Here is a 19560-nt window from a genome sequence, read left to right on the forward strand (position 1 = left end):
TCCGTATTTGAAACTTGGAGGCATCTTCCTTCCTTAGTTGTGGCAGATGGTTCAGCAAGCAAAATGAACAGCCGATTTGCATTCATAATTGACTCTGCCATTTTTTCCTTTTTTGTGGATGATAAATGCTACATACACCATCTTTGAACAACACTGCTACTCCTTTTTCTTGTAGTTGTCTAACGCTCAAGAGATTAATTTTGAGTTCAGGTACCCAATACACATTACTAATAGTGTAACGAACCCCATACAAAGTTAATTTCACTCCACTCTTTCTAGTAACTTTCATACTATTATTTTCAAGCTTGACGGTGTAGGAAAAGGTCTTGTCCAAGCTTGAAAACATACCTTCATTTACACACGTATGGTTTGAGCAATCAGAATCTAAGAACCAAGCATCACTCCTTTTTGCTTCATGTCTTTCCATACGAGCTATTAACAGCATTTCATCTTCTCTTTGAAAATGACCTAAGTCATGACACCTATAACATTCAAGAGTTGCTTTGTTGAAAGTTGATCTTCCTCTTCCGCGTCCTCTACCCCTGTAAGTTCCTCTTCCTCTATTACTTATTTCCGTTCGACCTTCAACTTTTAGAATTTGCTCCTCTCCATTAATGCTGGATATTCAAAAAAATTGTTCATACACCACTAATGAATTTTGTAATTCATCAATGGACATGTTATCACAATATCTTTGAATTCCTCAATTGATACTACAACATAAGTAAATTTTTCCGTCACTCAAAGTACATAGAATTTTTTTCTACAGTTTTCCTGACATATCTTCTTCATTACTTTTCATCTTGTTGGAGATTATTATCATCACTCTTGCAAAATAATTTTAGAGACAACTCTGCTCTAATACCAATAATCATAATCGCACTTTTCTTGGTAGCAGATTTAGTGATTGTGCGATACTCACTCTCAGCACTGAGTGAGTCAAGCCAACTTAGGATCTTGTCACCTACAACTCAACAACGTATACTAGGTCTCTAGCCCCATTTTGAGAAAGTTTTAGAAAACAGGGGTGAGAAATTTTAAAAGAGAGTTTGAAAACAAGATTGCAAGAAAGATTGAAAACAATGTTATATGACTACAAACAAAAGGCAACATAACGACTTAAATAACATATAACTTTTCGGATAGTGAGAATTTGACAACTAGTCGTATCCCCTTACAGTACATTTTGAGACAATTCATGTCTGACAAGCCTAAACGTGATTTCACCGAATGGTCATACAAAATCTAAGTGTGAGAAGTTGACGACTAGTCGCATCCCCCTACATTACAGTCTAGAGTATTTCATGTCTCATGCATAGACAAGTTTCTGCCGAAGTCACTTAAAAAAGACAAGAAAATCATACACAATGAAAGCAATAAAGGAAAGCGATAAAGTTACAAGGCAAGAGTTTTGGCATGTAATGGACATGCAACTTGGACAACACGTCTTGGATAAACATGACCGTGACAGTCACTGGATGTTAGTATCACTTGTTGACTATCAATTGGTTCGATCTCAACCCTGCAAGATCGACCTCCTCCTGCCATAAGTGGTCTCTCAGCTGCAACACGGGGTGGAAGGAGGGCAATGGAGAGATTATCATGAAAACTTTTTGAGTGAACATTGTAAAAACAATGCTTAGGCAAGGCAGCGCTTGAGCATTTTACCCAATCTAATCATAAGAACTAACAATCAATCATTCATCATCCCATCCCATTCCATCCCATCAAACAAAATCAAACAAGCTAAGTCATTTGTCATTTCAATTTCAATTCCTGTCCATAAGGAATTAAAACAAGATCTTGATCCATATGCATCAAAACCTCAAAAGGAGAAGAAAGTTCACAGGCTTGAATGTCACACAACTGTTGGTTGAACTGAGCTAATAATGCCTCTTTCCTTCATTCTTAATACACAGCCATTAGTCAAAGCTAGAGTTCAAGAATTTCAGCAATTCATTTCTTCTGTTTTCCTCTGCTTTGTCTTCCTTTGATTTGTCAAGTTTCAACAAAATCTGAAAGGTAATCATAATAATGAAAACTAGAACTTTGTTACCGACTTGAGTGAGAAGTGCTTTTGGTCAAGGGAAAAGTGTTTTTAGCCATGTCAAAGGCACTCCAAAACATGTGCAAAAACAACTAAGAGATGGATCTTTCACCTTTTTGCCAGAGACAGCACTCCGCCGAGTACCATCATCCTTCTCCCGCAATAAAAACTGTTAAATTAGATGAAGAAACTGCAAAGTTGAGATAAGAGATGTCGAAAAAGAATGAATTGAAATTAAACAATGCTGTGAAAGGAACCTTGGAAAGCGGCACAGGGCCACTACTCTCTTCTGGCTGTTTCTATACATCAACTCCCAATCAACAGCCCGATCATCATGACACGGACCCCAACTCCAATATCAAAGAATCAATCAGTAAATGGTCACAGAAACATCTCATATTATATCCAATTCAGAAACCACTCCAAAAACAAAACCAACTATAGATGCAGTCTAAAGATTGCAGGACTAGAAACAATAAGATCATTTGGCAAATAGATCGATACTTTCAGCCTCAGTCTAAAGGGCTTGTCTTAGAATGGCTCAAATTTTTTAGCCTCAAAGCTTATGCCTTCTTTAGATTATAAGTGGTTTAGAACTTTTATACATGAGGCTTGTGCCTCAATGATGCTTGGAGTCTTTATGCCTCAAGTAATGATTAGAAAACTTATATTATCTTGATGCCCATTCTTAAAATATACAAAGGTACATGTCTTACACTATTGCGTTGGGATAAATCAGGCCTACCAAAGACTAAAAATACATTGAAGCAAAAATCTAAGCCATTGGATGCATGTGTTAGAAGCTAGATCTCCTTTATCACAATATGTTCTGAAGTAATAAATCAAAAGGGTTCTGAAGTAATAATCAAAAGGATGTAAATACGAGTAAAAGCAGTAAGATATTAAATTTGTTTCATGTATTTATGGATACATAAATTGGTGAGATATAAGTATATTAGAGATCCATGTACTTGGTTAATAATTGAAAAGTCATGGGAGTTAGATTCATTTGATTGATACATGTATTAGATTATTCATACATCACTATAACGATAGTACATGTATTAGGTAGATTCGTTATTTAATATTTGGTATATGTATGACAAGGTATTAGATTATTCATATATCACTATAACGATAGTACAAATATTAGGTAGATTCGTTATTTAATATTTGGTATATGTATGGCAAGGTATTAGATTATTCATATATCACTATAACGATAATACAAGTATTAGGTAGATTCGTTATTTAATATTTGGTATATGTATGGCAGGAAGGATCTTCCAAAAAAAACCTATAAAAGATCATCTATGTAGAGATTTATTATCAACTTTGAGATAGAATACATCTATTCTTCCAAATAGCAAAATTTGTCAACAAAATTGGTATCAAAGCTAAGTTAAATATGACTTCATCAAGTTAATTATGGTAAATAGAGTATTCAAATGGAGGCCTTGTTGGGATGATCGGGAGCATGGGATGCGATGATGAATGGATTCAAGGAGGAGATGAAGAAGGAGAAGAAGGCACTATGCACAAGAAAGCTTAAGAGGTATTGGAGAAAGCCTTGCAAGCAGATTTCGAAGCCCTACAACGAAAAGGTTCGAAATCAATTTGTGATTACTTCTACTATATAAACTAGGGTAACAAATGGAGACATGGGGAGAAGGTAGAAGTACATTTGTAGAGAAAATCCTGGGATCTTTACACTCAAAGTTGACTCTATTGTCGTGACAATTAAAGAATCTCATAATCTTGAGAAGATATCGGCGAAGGAGCCTCAAGGCTCTCTACAAGTTTATGAAGAGGTAAACGTGGTGGTCAAAAGGAAGGACGAGATGGTCACGATAACCACTCTAATGAACAAAGCAGCAACCATATTGATGATAGTAAAGGGAATGGTCGTGGAAGCTATGAGGTGCCTAGCCGAGGCCGCAGTCATGGACATGGTCGACAAGGACTCATCCACGACCACGGCCTCAAGCACGCGCCTCATTGTTTCCATGACTATTCCTTTACTATCATCAACATGATTGCTATTTTATAAATTAGATTAGTTATTGCGATCCCCTCGTCCTCCATTTTGACCACCAAGGCTACCCTTACTCGAGGTAGCCTCCTTTTGAGAAGCCATCCTTCTTTTGGGAAGAGTTGGCTTGCAGTGCTTGCTCCATACGTCTTCTTTCTTCTTTCTCAAGCCTCTTTCTTCATAGACTTGTATAGAGCCTTGAACCTCCTCTACTAATATTTCTTCAAGTTTATTAGATTCTTCAATTTCCACGGCAATGTAGTCAAACCTTGAGTGTAAAAATCTCATAATCTTCTCCACAACTCGTACTTCTTCTACCTTCTCGTCATGTCTTCTCATTTCTTACACGATGGGGTTTACACAATGGAAGTAAACACATATTGATGTTGAATCTTCTTGATGTAGAGCCTCAAAATCTACGGGTAAATATTGCAAGCAGATTTTCTTCACTCTATCTAAACCATCAAAGTCTATCTCCAGACCTCCCAAGCGTTCTCAGAAGATTTTGCATGGACGATCAACTCAAACGTGGCGTCATCTACTCTTTGGTGGATTGTGAATAACGCCTTCTTCTCCTTCTTCATCTCCTCCTCCTTGAACTCATACACCACTGTGTCCCATGCTCTCATAGATCACAACAAGGCCTCCATTCTATTTACTATAATTGGTCCCATGCTCCAATAGGTCCCAACCAGGCCTCTATTTGGATACTCTATTAACCATAATTTGTTTTGGTAAGGGGACATGGGTATGAATTGAACTAGATGAAGTCATAGTTAACTTGGTTCTAATACCAGTTTTATGGACAATTATGAGGAAGAGATGTATTCTATTTTAAAGTTGTCCTTACATAAGCCTTTTGAAATATCCTCCATAGTCATACATGTACCAAATATTAAATAACAAGTCTATATAATACATGTATTATCATTATGGTGATACATGAATAATCTAATACATGTATCAACTAAATGAATCTGACTCTCATGACTCTTCAATTATTAACTAAGTACATGGATCTTACATGTATCCATAAATCTAATATACAAAGAGGTTATTTCCATGGCATTTCTCAATTCATCGAAATTACAACATTATCAGCAACAAAGGAAAAAATAGTACACAAGCACAACAGTGGTCTACCTCTTTAGCTTTATGCTTACGCCTTTCATGGTGATGTTTCTAACTTCGCTCCCCCTTCTTATCGATGCACAAATAGTAACAATAACAAGGAGAAATCCACAAGTGAAACTACAAAGCCAAATAGGAAAAGAAATGTTGTGTAAAAACATCTACCGTTATCGTTCTACCATTCTTCTTATGCCGCTTTGAACGGCCAAACTCTTCAAGCTCACTTTGAGAAGAGCTATTGCTTCTGCAAGTATATACAAGGGCTAGTAAGAATTATCTTGGGTACAAGACAGGTGCTATGCAAAAATAATTGACTAGAAAATAAGCAACACCACTCACTCAGACATGATCTTGAAAAGTATAAATTAAGAATCCCAGAAAATATGAAGCACGTCTTCTTCCGACCTCTCTCCCTTTTTCCTTCTCCTATCTGCAAACTCTCTTATTGCTGCTACTTCCAAAGCAATCAAAATGGAACAAACCACTTGAATGAGGAATTAATGATCTGGAACGCTTCATATTAAACAAGGCTATCTAAGACAAGGGACGCCCCTCGTTCCAGATCTAGAATGAATGAACGAAGTTGTTCCTCGTTCTGATTTGGAACAAATGAACCTCGTTTAAAAACAGACCAAACTAGGCATCTGTCCAGATTGGATTATAACACATTCACCGCCCCATGTGGGAGAGAATTGAATGGGGATAACAGCTGCTGCGGTAATGGAAAATAGCCACCAGAGATTGAAGATTACAAAGTCTCTCCGTTGATGGGTTAAAGATTCAATCCCAAGGGCTGCAGAACAAATTGATGGTAAGATCAGAGGAGGAGACACTGTCGACTGGTTTGGAAGAGGGGGGAAATTTTCTGGTCAACAATTCCGACGAGCCAATGGTTGACAGTGCAATCGGATCATTGGTGATCAGAGTACCGCGTCGAAGGGAGTTGGAACTTAGGAAGGAGAAAGTGGAAGACCATAGCTTGAGAAGAAAGTGCCGACGATTCTGACACCGATGATGAGTGTCACGATCATGCTCGTCCAAGGCGTGTTGCCCATGGCCGCATGCCCATGACAAGCCCAACCCTTTATGTCTTTTCATATTCAGTGTTTTACTTTTGTATTTCTAGGGAGTATGACGTTTCAGAAATATCATGTCTAGGCCTGTCAAACATGAAATGCCTCAGAATATATTATAGGGGGATACGACTAGTTGTCAACTTCTCCCTACCCGAGGTTATATACTGTAAACCGTTGTTATTTCTCTCTTGCTTGCTTATATAATGTCTCTTTCAAAAATCTCTCTTTCAAAAATCTCTCTTTCGAAAATCTCTCTCTGCCCTCGCTTTCTAAAACCTTCTCTTAAAACCGAGGCCAAAGGCTCGAGCATATGTCGCTTGGCCGTAGGCGACGCAAGAACGAATTGGCTTAGCTCACTTGTCGTTGGAAAGTGAGTGCCGCACAATCGCAAGTCCGCTGCCATTAAAAGTGCGATTGTGACAATGAGCAGGCTAGAGAAAAGCAGAATGAAGACACTCAATAAAAGAATCTTACTTAGCCAGCACAACAACATACATCCATCCATTTAACCACCACATCAATTGTTTGTCAGCAAACGTCAGTCAAATTGGTTTACAACCATTTAGAACAAATCATTTGGAACAATCTTTCAAATCACCGGATCAAATAGACACCAAACTCAAAAATGGAGACTATTTGCCCAAAGTTTAAATATAACAGAAGATGCCATAAATTCTTCGCTTCCTAAACAGAGTATGAAATAATGAACCCTAAATTCTTCGCTTCCTATACAGAAAATGCCATAAATTTCAAATTCATAACCAGGAGTTGAAGTTCTCATGCCAAGCAATTCTGATTGGCAACCTAATCATAACTAAGAGCACATAAATCACAAGACCTCCAGAATGACAAAAAAAGAACAGATTAGAAAAGACTCAACAGAGTTCCTCAAAGAGTATCAACTATCGCATAAAAACTCCCAGTTTGCTTCAAACTCTAATCAATAGCAACTAAACAACAACCAAGGTAAAAAGAATATAATATATATAATAAAAAGATCAGAAACCACAGAGGAAAAGCATACTAAGAGAAAAAATTTACATATTCAGGTTACCGGGAGTAATCGGAATCGGAGTCAGATGAAGCGAGAGAGTCGGAGGAGGAGTGGCGGTGCCTGCGACGGCGTTTAGAATGAGAGCGAGACTTCTTGCGAATCCTAAGCGTGGCCCGATCTTTTTGACGCCGAATTCTCCGGCGATGGCGAACACGAGAAAGAAGAAGACGATGAGTCGGTAGGGTAGGATGTTGCCAACGAAGACGAGGACGCCATTGGAGAGAGTGGGAGATTATGGTTTCGAAAAGGACCAAAGGGCAGGGACGGGATGGCGTCATGGGGTTTATACCCAACTTTGAGTTTGGGCATTTGTGGATTTGATAGTTGAGGTTTTTTTTGATTCGTGATTGACTACCAAAAAGCAAATGTCAGCATATCTTCAACATGGACACTAGGATGTGAAGCTGTAAAAAATTTGTCCAGGATGTGAAGCTGTAAAAGATTTGTCTAGGATGTGAAGCGGTAGACAAAGATTCTCACTTGTTAGACCACCGCACCACTCTGGCTCAGCCCTGTGTCGTGATGATCGGGTTGGCTCTGCCCTGTGTCGTGATGATCGGGTTGGCTCTGCCCTGTGTCGTGATGACCGGGTTGGCTCTGCCCTGTGTCGTGATGACCGGGCTGGCTCTGCCCTCTGTCGCTCTACCCCGTGTCGTGATGACCGGGCTGGCTCTGCCCTGTGTCGCTCTGCCTCGCGTCGTGATGACCGGGCTGGCTCTGCCCTGTGTCGCTCTACCTCGCGTCGTGATGATCGGGCTGGCTCTGCCCTGTGTCGCTCTGCCTCGTGTCGTGATGACCGGGCTGCCTCTGCCCTGTGTCGCTCTGCCTCGTGTCGTGATGACCGAGTTGGCTCTGCCCTGTGTCGCTCTGCCTCGTGTCGTGATGACCGAGTTGGCTCTGCCCTGTGTCGTGATGACCGGGTTGGCTCTACCTCGCGACGTGATGGCCGGGCTGGCTCTGCCCTGTGTCGTGATGACCGGGCTAGCTCTGCCTCGCGTCGTGATGACCGGGTTGGCTCTGCCCTGTGTCGCTCTGCCTCGCGTCGTGATGATCGGGCTGGCTCTGCCCTGTGTCGCTTTGCCTCGCGTCGTGATGACCGGGCTGGCTCTGCCCTGTGTCGCTCTGCCTCGTGTCGTGATGACCGGGCTGCCTCTGCCCTGTGTCGCTCTGCCTCGTGTCGTGATGACCGAGTTGGCTCTGCCCTGTGTCGTGATGACCGGGTTGGCTCTGCCTCGCGTCGTGATGACCGGGCTGGCTCTACCCTGTGTCGTGATGACCGGGTTGGCTCTGCCTCGCGTCGTGATGACCGGGCTGGCTCTGCCCTGTGTCGCTCTGCCTCGCGTCGTGATGACCGGGCTGGCTCTACCCTGTGTCGCTCTGCCTCGCGTCGTGATGACCGGGCTGGCTCTACCCTGTGTCGCTCTGCCTCGCGTCGTGATGACCGGGTTGGCTCTGCCCTGTGTCGTGATGACCGGGTTGGCTCTGCCCTGTGTCGTGATGACCGAGTTGGCTCTGCCCTGTGTCGTGATGACCGAGTTGGCTCTGCCCTGTGTCGTGATGACCGAGTTGGCTCTGCCCTGTGTCGTGATGACCGGGCTGGCTCTGCCCTGTGTCGCTCTACCCCGTGTCGTGATGACCAGGCTGGCTCTACCCTGTGTCGCCCTGCCTCGCGTCGTGATGACCGGGCTAGCTCTGCCCTGTGTCGCTCTGCCTCGCGTCGTGATGATCGGGCTGGCTCTGCCCTGTGTCGCTCTGCCTCGCGTCGTGATGATCGGGCTGGCTCTGCCCTGTGTCGCTCTGCCTCGCGTCGTGATGACCGGGCTGCCTCGCGTTGGCTCTGCCTCGCGTCGTGATGACCGGGCTGACTCTATCGCTCTGCCTCATGTCGTGATGACCGGGCTGGCTCTACCCTGTGTCGCTCTGCCTCGCATCGTGATGACCGGGCTGGCTCTACCCTGTGTCGCTCTGCCTCGCATCGTGATGACCGGGCTGGCTCTGCCCTGTGTCGCTCTGCCTCGCGTCGTGATGATCGGGCTGGCTCTGCCCTGTGTCGCTCTGCCTCGCGTCGTGATGATCGGGCTGGCTCTGCCCTGTGTCGCTCTGCCTCGCGTCGTGATGACCGGGCTGCCTCTGCCCTGTGTCGCTCTGCCTCGTGTCGTGATGACCGGGCTGCCTCTACCCTGTGTCGCTCTGCCTCGTGTCGTGATGACCGGGCTGGCTCTACCCTGTGTCGCTCTGCCTCGCGTCGTGATGACTGGGCTGGCTCTGCCCTGTGTCGCTCTGCCTCGCGTCGTGATGACTGGGTTGGCTCTGCCCTGTGTCGTGATGACCGAGTTGGCTCTGCCCTGTGTCGTGATGACCGAGTTGGCTATGCCCTGTGTCGTGATGACCGGGTTGGCTCTACCTCGCGACGTGATGGCCGGGCTGGCTCTGCCCTGTGTCGTGATGACCGGGCTGGCTCTGCCTCGCGTCGTGATGACCGGGTTGGCTCTGCCCTGTCGCTCTGCCTCGCGTCGTGATGATCGGGCTGGCTCTGCCCTGTGTCGCTCTGCCTCGCGTCGTGATGATCAGGCTGGCTCTGCCCTGTGTCGCTCTGCCTCGCGTCGTGATGACCGGGCTGCCTCTGCCCTGTGTCGCTCTGCCTCGCGTCGTGATGACCGGGCTGCCTCTACCCTGTGTCGCTCTGCCTCGCGTCGTGATGACCGGGCTGCCTCTGCCCTGTGTCGCTCTGCCTCGTGTCGTGATGACCGGGCTGGCTCTACCCTGTGTCGCTCTGCCTCGCGTCGTGATGACTGGGCTGGCTCTGCCCTGTGTCGCTCTGCCTCGCGTCGTGATGACTGGGTTGGCTCTGCCCTGTGTCGTGATGACCGAGTTGGCTCTGCCCTGTGTCGTGATGACCGAGTTGGCTCTGCCCTGTGTCGTGATGACCGGGTTGGCTCTACCTCGCGACGTGATGGCCGGGCTGGCTCTGCCCTGTGTCGTGATGACCGGGCTGGCTCTGCCTCGCGTCGTGATGACCGGGTTGGCTCTGCCCTGTGTCGCTCTGCCTCGCGTCGTGATGATCGGGCTGGCTCTGCCCTGTGTCGCTTTGCCTCGCGTCGTGATGACCGGGCTGGCTCTACCCTGTGTCGCTCTGCCTCGTGTCGTGATGACCGGGCTGCCTCTGCCCTGTGTCGCTCTGCCTCGTGTCGTGATGACCGAGTTGGCTCTGCCCTGTGTCGTGATGACCGGGTTGGCTCTGCCTCGCGTCGTGATGACCGGGCTGGCTCTACCCTGTGTCGTGATGACCGGGTTGGCTCTGCCTCGCGTCGTGATGACCGGGCTGGCTCTGCCCTGTGTCGCTCTGCCTCGCGTCGTGATGACCGGGCTGGCTCTACCCTGTGTCGCTCTGCCTCGCGTCGTGATGACCGGGTTGGCTCTGCCCTGTGTCGTGATGACCGGGTTGGCTCTGCCCTGTGTCGTGATGACCGAGTTGGCTCTGCCCTGTGTCGTGATGACCGAGTTGGCTCTGCCCTGTGTCGTGATGACCGAGTTGGCTCTGCCCTGTGTCGTGATGACCGAGTTGGCTCTGCCCTGTGTCGTGATGACCGGGCTGGCTCTGCCCTGTGTCGCTCTACCCCGTGTCGTGATGACCAGGCTGGCTCTACCCTGTGTCGCCCTGCCTCGCGTCGTGATGACCGGGCTAGCTCTGCCCTGTGTCGCTCTGCCTCGCGTCGTGATGATCGGGCTGGCTCTGCCCTGTGTCGCTCTGCCTCGCGTCGTGATGATCGGGCTGGCTCTGCCCTGTGTCGCTCTGCCTCGCGTCGTGATGACCGGGCTGCCTCGCGTTGGCTCTGCCTCGCGTCGTGATGACCGGGCTGACTCTATCGCTCTGCCTCATGTCGTGATGACCGGGCTGGCTCTACCCTGTGTCGCTCTGCCTCGCATCGTGATGACCGGGCTGGCTCTGCCCTGTGTCGCTCTTCCTCGCATCGTGATGACCGGGCTGGCTCTGCCCTGTGTCGCTCTGCCTCGCGTCGTGATGATCGGGCTGGCTCTGCCCTGTGTCGCTCTGCCTCGCGTCGTGATGATCGGGCTGGCTCTGCCCTGTGTCGCTCTGCCTCGCGTCGTGATGACCGGGCTGCCTCTACCCTGTGTCGCTCTGCCTCGTGTCGTGATGACCGGGCTGCCTCTACCCTGTGTCGCTCTGCCTCGTGTCGTGATGACCGGGCTGCCTCTGCCCTGTGTCGCTCTGCCTCGTGTCGTGATGACCGGGCTGGCTCTACCCTGTGTCGCTCTGCCTCGCGTCGTGATGACTGGGCTGGCTCTGCCCTGTGTCGCTCTGCCTCGCGTCGTGATGACTGGGTTGGCTCTGCCCTGTGTCGTGATGACCGAGTTGGCTCTGCCCTGTGTCGTGATGACCGAGTTGGCTCTGCCCTGTGTCGTGATGACCGAGTTGGCTCTGCCCTGTGTCGTGATGATCGGGTTGGCTCTGCCCTGTGTCGTGATGATCGGGCTGGCTCTGCCCTGTGTCGTGATGACCGGGCTGGCTCTGCCCTGTGTCGTGATGACCGGGCTGGCTCTGCCCTGTGTCGTGATGACCGGGCTGGCTCTGCCCTGTGTCGTGATGACCGGGCTGGCTCTGCCCTGTGTTGTGATGACCGGGCTGGCTCTGCCCTGTGTCGTGATGACCGGGCTGACTCTGCCCTGTGTCGTGATGACCGGGCTGGCTCTGCCCTGTGTCGCTCTACCCCGTGTCGTGATGACCGGGCTGGCTCTACCCTGTGTCGCCCTGCCTCGCGTCGTGATGACCGGGCTGGCTCTGCCCTGTGTCGCTCTGCCTCGCGTCGTGATGACCGGGCTGGCTCTGCCCTGACCGGGCTGGCTCTGCCCTGTGTCACTCTGCCTCGTCGAAACGAGAAGTAACTGACCGACGACGAAACGAGAAGTAACTGACCGACGACGAAACGAGAAGTAACTGACCGACGACGAAACGAGAAGCAACTGACCGACGACGAAACGAGAAGCAACTGACCGACGACGAAACGAGAAGCAACTGACCGACGACGAAACGAGAAGCAACTGACCGACGACGAAACGAGAAGCAACTGACCGACGACGAAACGAGAAGCAACTGACCGACGACGAAACGAGAAGCAACTGACCGACGACGAAACGAGAAGCAACTGACCGACGACGAAACGAGAAGCAACTGACCGACGACGAAACGAGAAGCAACTGACCGACGACGAAACGAGAAGCAACTGACCGACGACGAAACGAGAAGCAACTGACCGACGACGAAACGAGAAGCAACTGACCGACGACGAAACGAGAAGCAACTGACCGACGACGAAACGAGAAGCAACTAACCGACGATTTATTAATAATAAAATGGGGGAAAATGTCCGAATCCGAACTCTTACAAAATGGAAGAATTGCAAACAATTAACCATTTTATAAAAAATAAAAAATAAATAAATAAATTTTAAACTTAAAAAACAAAAAAAAAAAAAAACAACTCATACGAACACACGGCTCTTACGGCCTTAAGCCTGGTCGCCGGCCGCCGGCCGCCATTTCAAAAGAATTAAAAAATGTTGGTCACCAAAATCAATGAGCTACACCTCACTGTGTCCTCTCATTATCAACCCCGGCGCGTACGGTGTTCCGGTGGCCTTTATCCATCTATCTCCCAATATAAACCTACTCGCCGTGAAATCCACCGCATGCGCCGGCGTAAGAACCTTCACCCCCCTCCATTTCACCCTCTTCGACGTGTCCGACCCTGGCCCGTAGTTCCGAAACTCCGTGTAAAAGCATGTCTTCAACCCCCAGTCGCCGCTCCACGGCAGCCACCCATCTGGATGAATCACATCGTCGATGTATGATTCCATGATGATCGTTCTTGAATATTCCTTCCACGGTCTCCCGAGGAAGGATCGGAACTCATTTTTCACTGGGGCGAGGTCCGTGTCCGCCTTGAAGGTGCAGTTTTGGATGATTAGGGCGGAGGGTTGTCGGCGCTCCTTCCGGCCGTGTGCTGTGACGATGTTTTGTTGATTTGAAAGCGGCTTGCGGATTAGGAAGATGCAGTTTTGGAAGACGACAGCTGCGTCGCCGAAGATGAAGTCGATGGTGCCAGAGACGATGCAGTCTCTGTAGAATTGTCGCAAGGTGTGGACGTAGAGTGTGTCTTGGTAGCCATGCATCTCGCAGTTGAAGAATATGGCTTTGTCTGCTTGGACTCGTAATGCTACTGCTTGGTGCTTGTGTGGTCCTGCCGTGTTCACAAACCCTATGTCTCTTGCTAGGAAGTGCTCCGCCGTCACAGCTGCATGCAATTATTTAAACTAATTATTTGAACTAATATCAGGCATGAGGACACAGCTGCATGCAATTACTTGAACTAATATCAAGCATGAGGACACAGCTGCATGCAATTACTTGGAACAATTATGTTATAGATCTTTTTAAGAGGAACGAATGGCACATTTTTATAATGCAAGTTCATCCATAGATAACCCAACTCGGGTCAATATCAGCAATGCAAGGTCATCCATAGATAACCCAACTCGGGTCAATATCAGCAATGCAAGTTCATCCATAGATAACCCAACTCGGGTCAATATCAGCAATGCAAGTTCATCCATAGATAACCCAACTCGGGTCAATATCAGCAATGCAAGTTCATCCAAAGATAACCCAACTCGGGTCAATATCAGCAATGCAAGTTCATCCAAAGATAACCCAACTCGGGTCAATATCAGCAATCCAAGTTCATCCAAAGATAACCCAACTCGGGTCAATATCAGCAATCCAAGTTCATCCAAAGATAACCCAACTCGGGTCAATATCAGCAATGCAAGTTCATCCAAAGATAACCCAACTCGGGTCAATATCAGCAATGCAAGTTCATCCAAAGATAACCCAACTCGGGTCAATATCAGCAATGCAAGTTCATCCAAAGATAACCCAACTCGGGTCAAGCAATGCAAGTTCATCCAAAGATAACCCAACTCGGGTCAAGCAATGCAAGTTCATCCAAAGATAACCCAACTCGGGTCAAGCAATGCAAGTTCATCCAAAGATAACCCAACTCGGGTCAAGCAATGCAAGTTCATCTCGGGTCAAGCAATTCAAGTTCATCCAAAGATAACCCAACTCGGGTCAAGCAATTCAAGTTCATCCAAAGATAACCCAACTCGGGTCAAGCAATTCAAGTTCATCCAAAGATAACCCAACTCGGGTCAAGCAATTCAAGTTCATCCAAAGATAACCCAACTCGGGTCAAGCAATTCAAGTTCATCCAAAGATAACCCAACTCGGGTCAAGCAATTCAAGTTCATCCAAAGATAACCCAACTCGGGTCAAGCAATTCAAGTTCATCCAAAGATAACCCAACTCGGGTCAAGCAATTCAAGTTCATCCAAAGATAACCCAACTCGGGTCAAGCAATTCAAGTTCATCCAAAGATAACCCAACTCGGGTCAAGCAATTCAAGTTCATCCAAAGATAACCCAACTCGGGTCAAGCAATTCAAGTTCATCCAAAGATAACCCAACTCGGGTCAAGCAATTCAAGTTCATCCAAAGATAACCCAACTCGGGTCAAGCAATTCAAGTTCATCCAAAGATAACCCAACTCGGGTCAAGCAATTCAAGTTCATCCAAAGATAACCCAACTCGGGTCAAGCAATTCAAGTTCATCCAAAGATAACCCAACTCGGGTCAAGCAATTCAAGTTCATCCAAAGATAACCTAATTTTATAGAGGTATGACACAATCAAATACGAAATTAGTATACTGACCAAAGGTTGCAGTTTTGAATGTGGTTATGCCATCGACGAAGTTCTTCTGGCCACTGATGATCGTCTTTTTCGGGCCATCGCCAACGAGCATCAAATGGGTGATGGATTTTTTAATGTTCACGTATTCCTTATACACTCCTTCCTTGATATGAATCACAAAAGTTTCGTTGTTCTTCCTCTTTGGAACTTTGTCAATAGCTGATTGAATGCTGTTGAAATCCCCACTTCCATCCACAGCCACCACAAAGTTTGCCTTCACTTTCCCCTTAGCCGCCAATAGCCGCCGTATCCCGGGGTCCGCCCACTCGGGATAATCGTCGTGCCCGACGACAACAGGAGCATCGAGAAGCCGCCGTCGGCCGATCCCTGGCACCTTCAAATCTGTCAACATGGACGAGATCTCGGTCACCATCGCCAATCCATTGCTACTCAACCGCATCGACGTCTTCAACGCCTTCTTCATCTTCTTCGACGCATCCCCCGTCGTGTTTTCAAACGAATCCAAGCAAGTTTCCTACACCAATTCAAAAATTTATCATAACCCAAACAGTTTCCCACACCAATTCAAAAATTTACCACAACCCATCAACTTTAAACGAACAACACTCGTCCACGTAACAGTTTCCCACGCCAATTCAAAAATTTACCACAACCCATCAACTTTAAACGAACAACACTCGTCCACGTAACAGTTTCCCACACCAATTCAAAAATTTATCACAACCCACCAACTTTAAACGAACAAAACTCGCCCAGGTAATAGTTTCCCACACCAATTCAAAAATTTACCACAACAATTCAAAAATTTACCACAACCCACCAACTTTAAACGAACAACACTCACCCACGTAACAGTTTCCCACGCCAATTCAAAAATTTACCACAACCCATCAACTTTAAACGAACAACACTCGTCCACGTAACAGTTTCCCACACCAATTCAAAAATTTATCACAACCCACCAACTTTAAACGAACAAAACTCGCCCAGGTAATAGTTTCCCACACCAATTCAAAAATTTACCACAACAATTCTAGTTTCCCACACCAATTCAAAAATTTACCACAACCCACCAACTTTAACCGAACAAAACTCGCAACCCACCAACTTTAAACGAACAAAACTCGCCCAGTAGTTTCCCACACCAATTCAAAAATTTACCACAACCCACCAACTTTAACCGAACAAAACTCGCAACCCACCAACTTTAAACGAACAAAACTCGCCCACGTAATAGTTTTCCACCCCAATTCAAAAATTTATCACAACCCAACAACTTTAAACGAACGACACTCGTCCACGTAATAGTTTCCCACCCCAATTCAAAAATTTATCACAACCCAACAACTTTAAACGAACAAAACTCGTCCAGGTAATAGTTTCCCACCCCAATTCAAAAATTTATCACAACCCATCAACTTTAAACGAACAAAACTCGTCTAGGTAATAGTTTTCCACCCCAATTCAAAAATTTATCACAACCCATCAACTTTAAACGAACAAAACTCGTCCAGGTAATAGTTTCCCACCCCAATTCAAAAATTTATCACAACCCATCAACTTTAAACGAACAAAACTCGTCTAGGTAATAGTTTTCCACCCCAATTCAAAAATTTATCACAACCCATCAACTTTAAACGAACAAAACTCGTCCAGGTAATAGTTTCCCACCTCAATTCAAAAATTTATCACAACCCAACAACTTTAAACGAACAAAACTCGTCCAGGTAATAGTTTCCCACCTCAATTCAAAAATTTATCACAACCCAACAACTTTAAACGAACAAAACTCGTCCAGGTAATAGTTTCCCACCCCAATTCAAAAATTTATCATAACCCATCAACTTCAAACGAACAAAACTCGCCCAGGTAATAGTTTCCCGCCCCAATTCAAAAATAGTTTCCCACCCCAATTCAAAAATTTATCATAACCCATCAACTTTAAACGAACAAAACTCGTCCAGGTAATAGTTTCCCACCCCAATTCAAAAATTTATCACAACCCATCAACTTTAAACGAACAAAACTCGTCTAGGTAATAGTTTCCCACCCCAATTCAAAAATTTATCACAACCCATCAACTTTAAACGAACAAAACTCGTCCAGGTAATAGTTTCCCACCCCAATTCAAAAATTTATCACAACCCAACAACTTTAAACGAACAAAACTCGTCCAGGTAATAGTTTCCCACCCCAATTCAAAAATTTATCACAACCCATCAACTTTAAACGAACAAAACTCGTCTAGGTAATAGTTTTCCACCCCAATTCAAAAATTTATCACAACCCATCAACTTTAAACGAACAAAACTCGTCCAGGTAATAGTTTCCCACCCCAATTCAAAAATTTATCACAACCCATCAACTTTAAACGAACAAAACTCGTCTAGGTAATAGTTTTCCACCCCAATTCAAAAATTTATCACAACCCATCAACTTTAAACGAACAAAACTCGTCCAGGTAATAGTTTCCCACCCCAATTCAAAAATTTATCACAACCAAACAACTTTAAACGAACAAAACTCGTCCAGGTAATAGTTTCCCACCCCAATTCAAAAATTTATCACAACCCATCAACTTTAAACGAACAAAACTCGTCCAGGTAATAGTTTCCCACCTCAATTCAAAAATTTATCACAACCCAACAACTTTAAACGAACAAAACTCGTCCAGGTAATAGTTTCCCACCTCAATTCAAAAATTTATCACAACCCAACAACTTTAAACGAACAAAACTCGTCCAGGTAATAGTTTCCCACCTCAATTCAAAAATTTATCACAACCCAACAACTTTAAACGAACAAAACTCGTCCAGGTAATAGTTTCCCACCCCAATTCAAAAATTTATCATAACCCATCAACTTCAAACGAACAAAACTCGCCCAGGTAATAGTTTCCCGCCCCAATTCAAAAATAGTTTCCCACCCCAATTCAAAAATTTATCATAACCCATCAACTTTAAACGAACAAAACTCGTCCAGGTAATAGTTTCCCACCCCAATTCAAAAATTTATCACAACCCATCAACTTTAAACGAACAAAACTCGTCTAGGTAATAGTTTCCCACCCCAATTCAAAAATTTATCACAACCCATCAACTTTAAACGAACAAAACTCGTCCAGGTAATAGTTTCCCACCCCAATTCAAAAATTTATCACAACCCAACAACTTTAAACGAACAAAACTCGTCCAGGTAATAGTTTCCCACCCCAATTCAAAAATTTATCACAACCCATCAACTTTAAACGAACAAAACTCGTCTAGGTAATAGTTTTCCACCCCAATTCAAAAATTTATCACAACCCATCAACTTTAAACGAACAAAACTCGTCCAGGTAATTGTTTCCCACCTCAATTCAAAAATTTATCACAACCCAACAACTTTAAACGAACAAAACTCGTCCAGGTAATAGTTTCCCACCTCAATTCAAAAATTTATCACAACCCAACAACTTTAAACGAACAAAACTCGTCCAGGTAATAGTTTCCCACCCCAATTCAAAAATTTATCATAACCCATCAACTTCAAACGAACAAAACTCGCCCAGGTAATAGTTTCCCGCCCCAATTCAAAAATAGTTTCCCACCCCAATTCAAAAATTTATCATAACCCATCAACTTTAAACGAACAAAACTCGCCCAGGTAATAGTTCCCTACACCAATTCAAAAATTTATCACAACCCACCAACTTTAAACGAACAAAACTCGCCTACATAAGATTACCTGGTACGTAATGGTGGCACTGAGCCAAATCTTAAGATCGATCAACACCTCATCGAGGTGCGTAGTGTCGAAATCACCAAACCTACTCATCGAGAATTTAAGCTCGTCGATGGCGAAGTCCATGAGCTCCTTACAGCCAGCAAGGGCTTGGGAGGCTCTAGGGTCTTGCTCAAGTTGTTGCAAGGTGACAGATTGTTTAGCTGCGGCTTGAAGTAACTTCATGGCAGCTTTGAACCCAGCTTTAACCAATTCATGTGGGTCAGCAGAGTTGTTAGCATTAGACTTAAGACTATCAACACAGTCCTTTTTATAATCAGTGGTTTGGCAAATGGATTTAATGGCTTTCACCGACGCAGATATTTCATTGGATTTGGTTCCGGTGGTCGGACCGCCCGCTTCGTCGCTGTTTAGGTTAACCCCGACCGTGACCGCCACCACCATTGCGACTAGTAACATCGACGAGACGCCGATGATGGCGTATCGCTTATTGTTCCCGGAATCATCTTCATCATAAGCCATGTTGTTGTGTCTTTGTTTTTTACTTTGAATTACCCAAAAGGGGTTGTTTTTTCCTCCTTTGTTTGTACAATCTCTCCCTCAAGAAGGGTAAAAAGAGGGTGAAATTTTTATTAGAAGTAAAAAGTAAAAAGTAAAAAAAGGGTTTTGACGCTAGTTGGGGACCTTCCTCTTAGAAGCCCCTTCTAG

The 19560-nt window shown here is 45.5% G+C and overlaps 2 protein-coding genes across 2 annotated transcripts; both read right to left on the reverse strand.

Annotated features, from left to right (window-relative positions):
- Nucleotides 1–1700: 1700 nt before the first annotated feature.
- Nucleotides 1701–7699, reverse strand: LOC111779964 (uncharacterized). Its single transcript, XM_087119708.1, has 5 exons — nucleotides 7341–7699; nucleotides 5332–5454; nucleotides 2331–2397; nucleotides 2160–2216; nucleotides 1701–2015 (listed from the first exon to the last, which is right to left on the reverse strand). Exons 1-5 carry the CDS (start codon nucleotides 7616–7618, stop codon nucleotides 1923–1925), a joined length of 618 nt encoding a protein of 205 aa, XP_086975834.1. The 5' UTR covers nucleotides 7619–7699; the 3' UTR covers nucleotides 1701–1922.
- A 4986-nt stretch (nucleotides 7700–12685) lies between these two features.
- On the reverse strand, nucleotides 12686–19560 carry LOC111779953 (putative pectinesterase/pectinesterase inhibitor 28). The gene is made up of 3 exons (XM_023660173.2): nucleotides 18856–19560; nucleotides 15130–15643; nucleotides 12686–13653 (listed from the first exon to the last, which is right to left on the reverse strand). Exons 1-3 carry the CDS (start codon nucleotides 19372–19374, stop codon nucleotides 12941–12943), a joined length of 1746 nt encoding a protein of 581 aa, XP_023515941.2. The 5' UTR covers nucleotides 19375–19560; the 3' UTR covers nucleotides 12686–12940.

Source organism: Cucurbita pepo, chromosome 18 (genome assembly GCF_057944985.1).
Source record: "Cucurbita pepo subsp. pepo isolate OVF chromosome 18, ASM5794498v1, whole genome shotgun sequence".
Classification (NCBI taxonomy): domain Eukaryota; kingdom Viridiplantae; phylum Streptophyta; class Magnoliopsida; order Cucurbitales; family Cucurbitaceae; genus Cucurbita; species Cucurbita pepo.

Excerpts from the sequence above, each read along its gene's own strand:
- LOC111779953 (XM_023660173.2), bottom strand. The coding sequence starts at position 19,374 with ATGGCTTATGATGAAGATGATTCCGGGAACAATAAGCGATACGCCATC. Across the intron at positions 15,644-18,855 it reads GTGCCACCATTACGTACCAG|GAAACTTGCTTGGATTCGTT; the intron begins GTAATCTTATGT and ends GAATTGGTGTAG. Across the intron at positions 13,654-15,129 it reads ATTCAAAACTGCAACCTTTG|CTGTGACGGCGGAGCACTTC; the intron begins GTCAGTATACTA and ends AATTGCATGCAG.
- LOC111779964 (XM_087119708.1), bottom strand. The coding sequence starts at position 7,618 with ATGACGCCATCCCGTCCCTGCCCTTTGGTCCTTTTCGAAACCATAATC. Across the intron at positions 5,455-7,340 it reads TCCGATTCCGATTACTCCCG|AAGCAATAGCTCTTCTCAAA; the intron begins GTAACCTGAATA and ends ATATACTTGCAG. Across the intron at positions 2,217-2,330 it reads ATAGAAACAGCCAGAAGAGA|TTTTTATTGCGGGAGAAGGA; the intron begins GTAGTGGCCCTG and ends CTAATTTAACAG.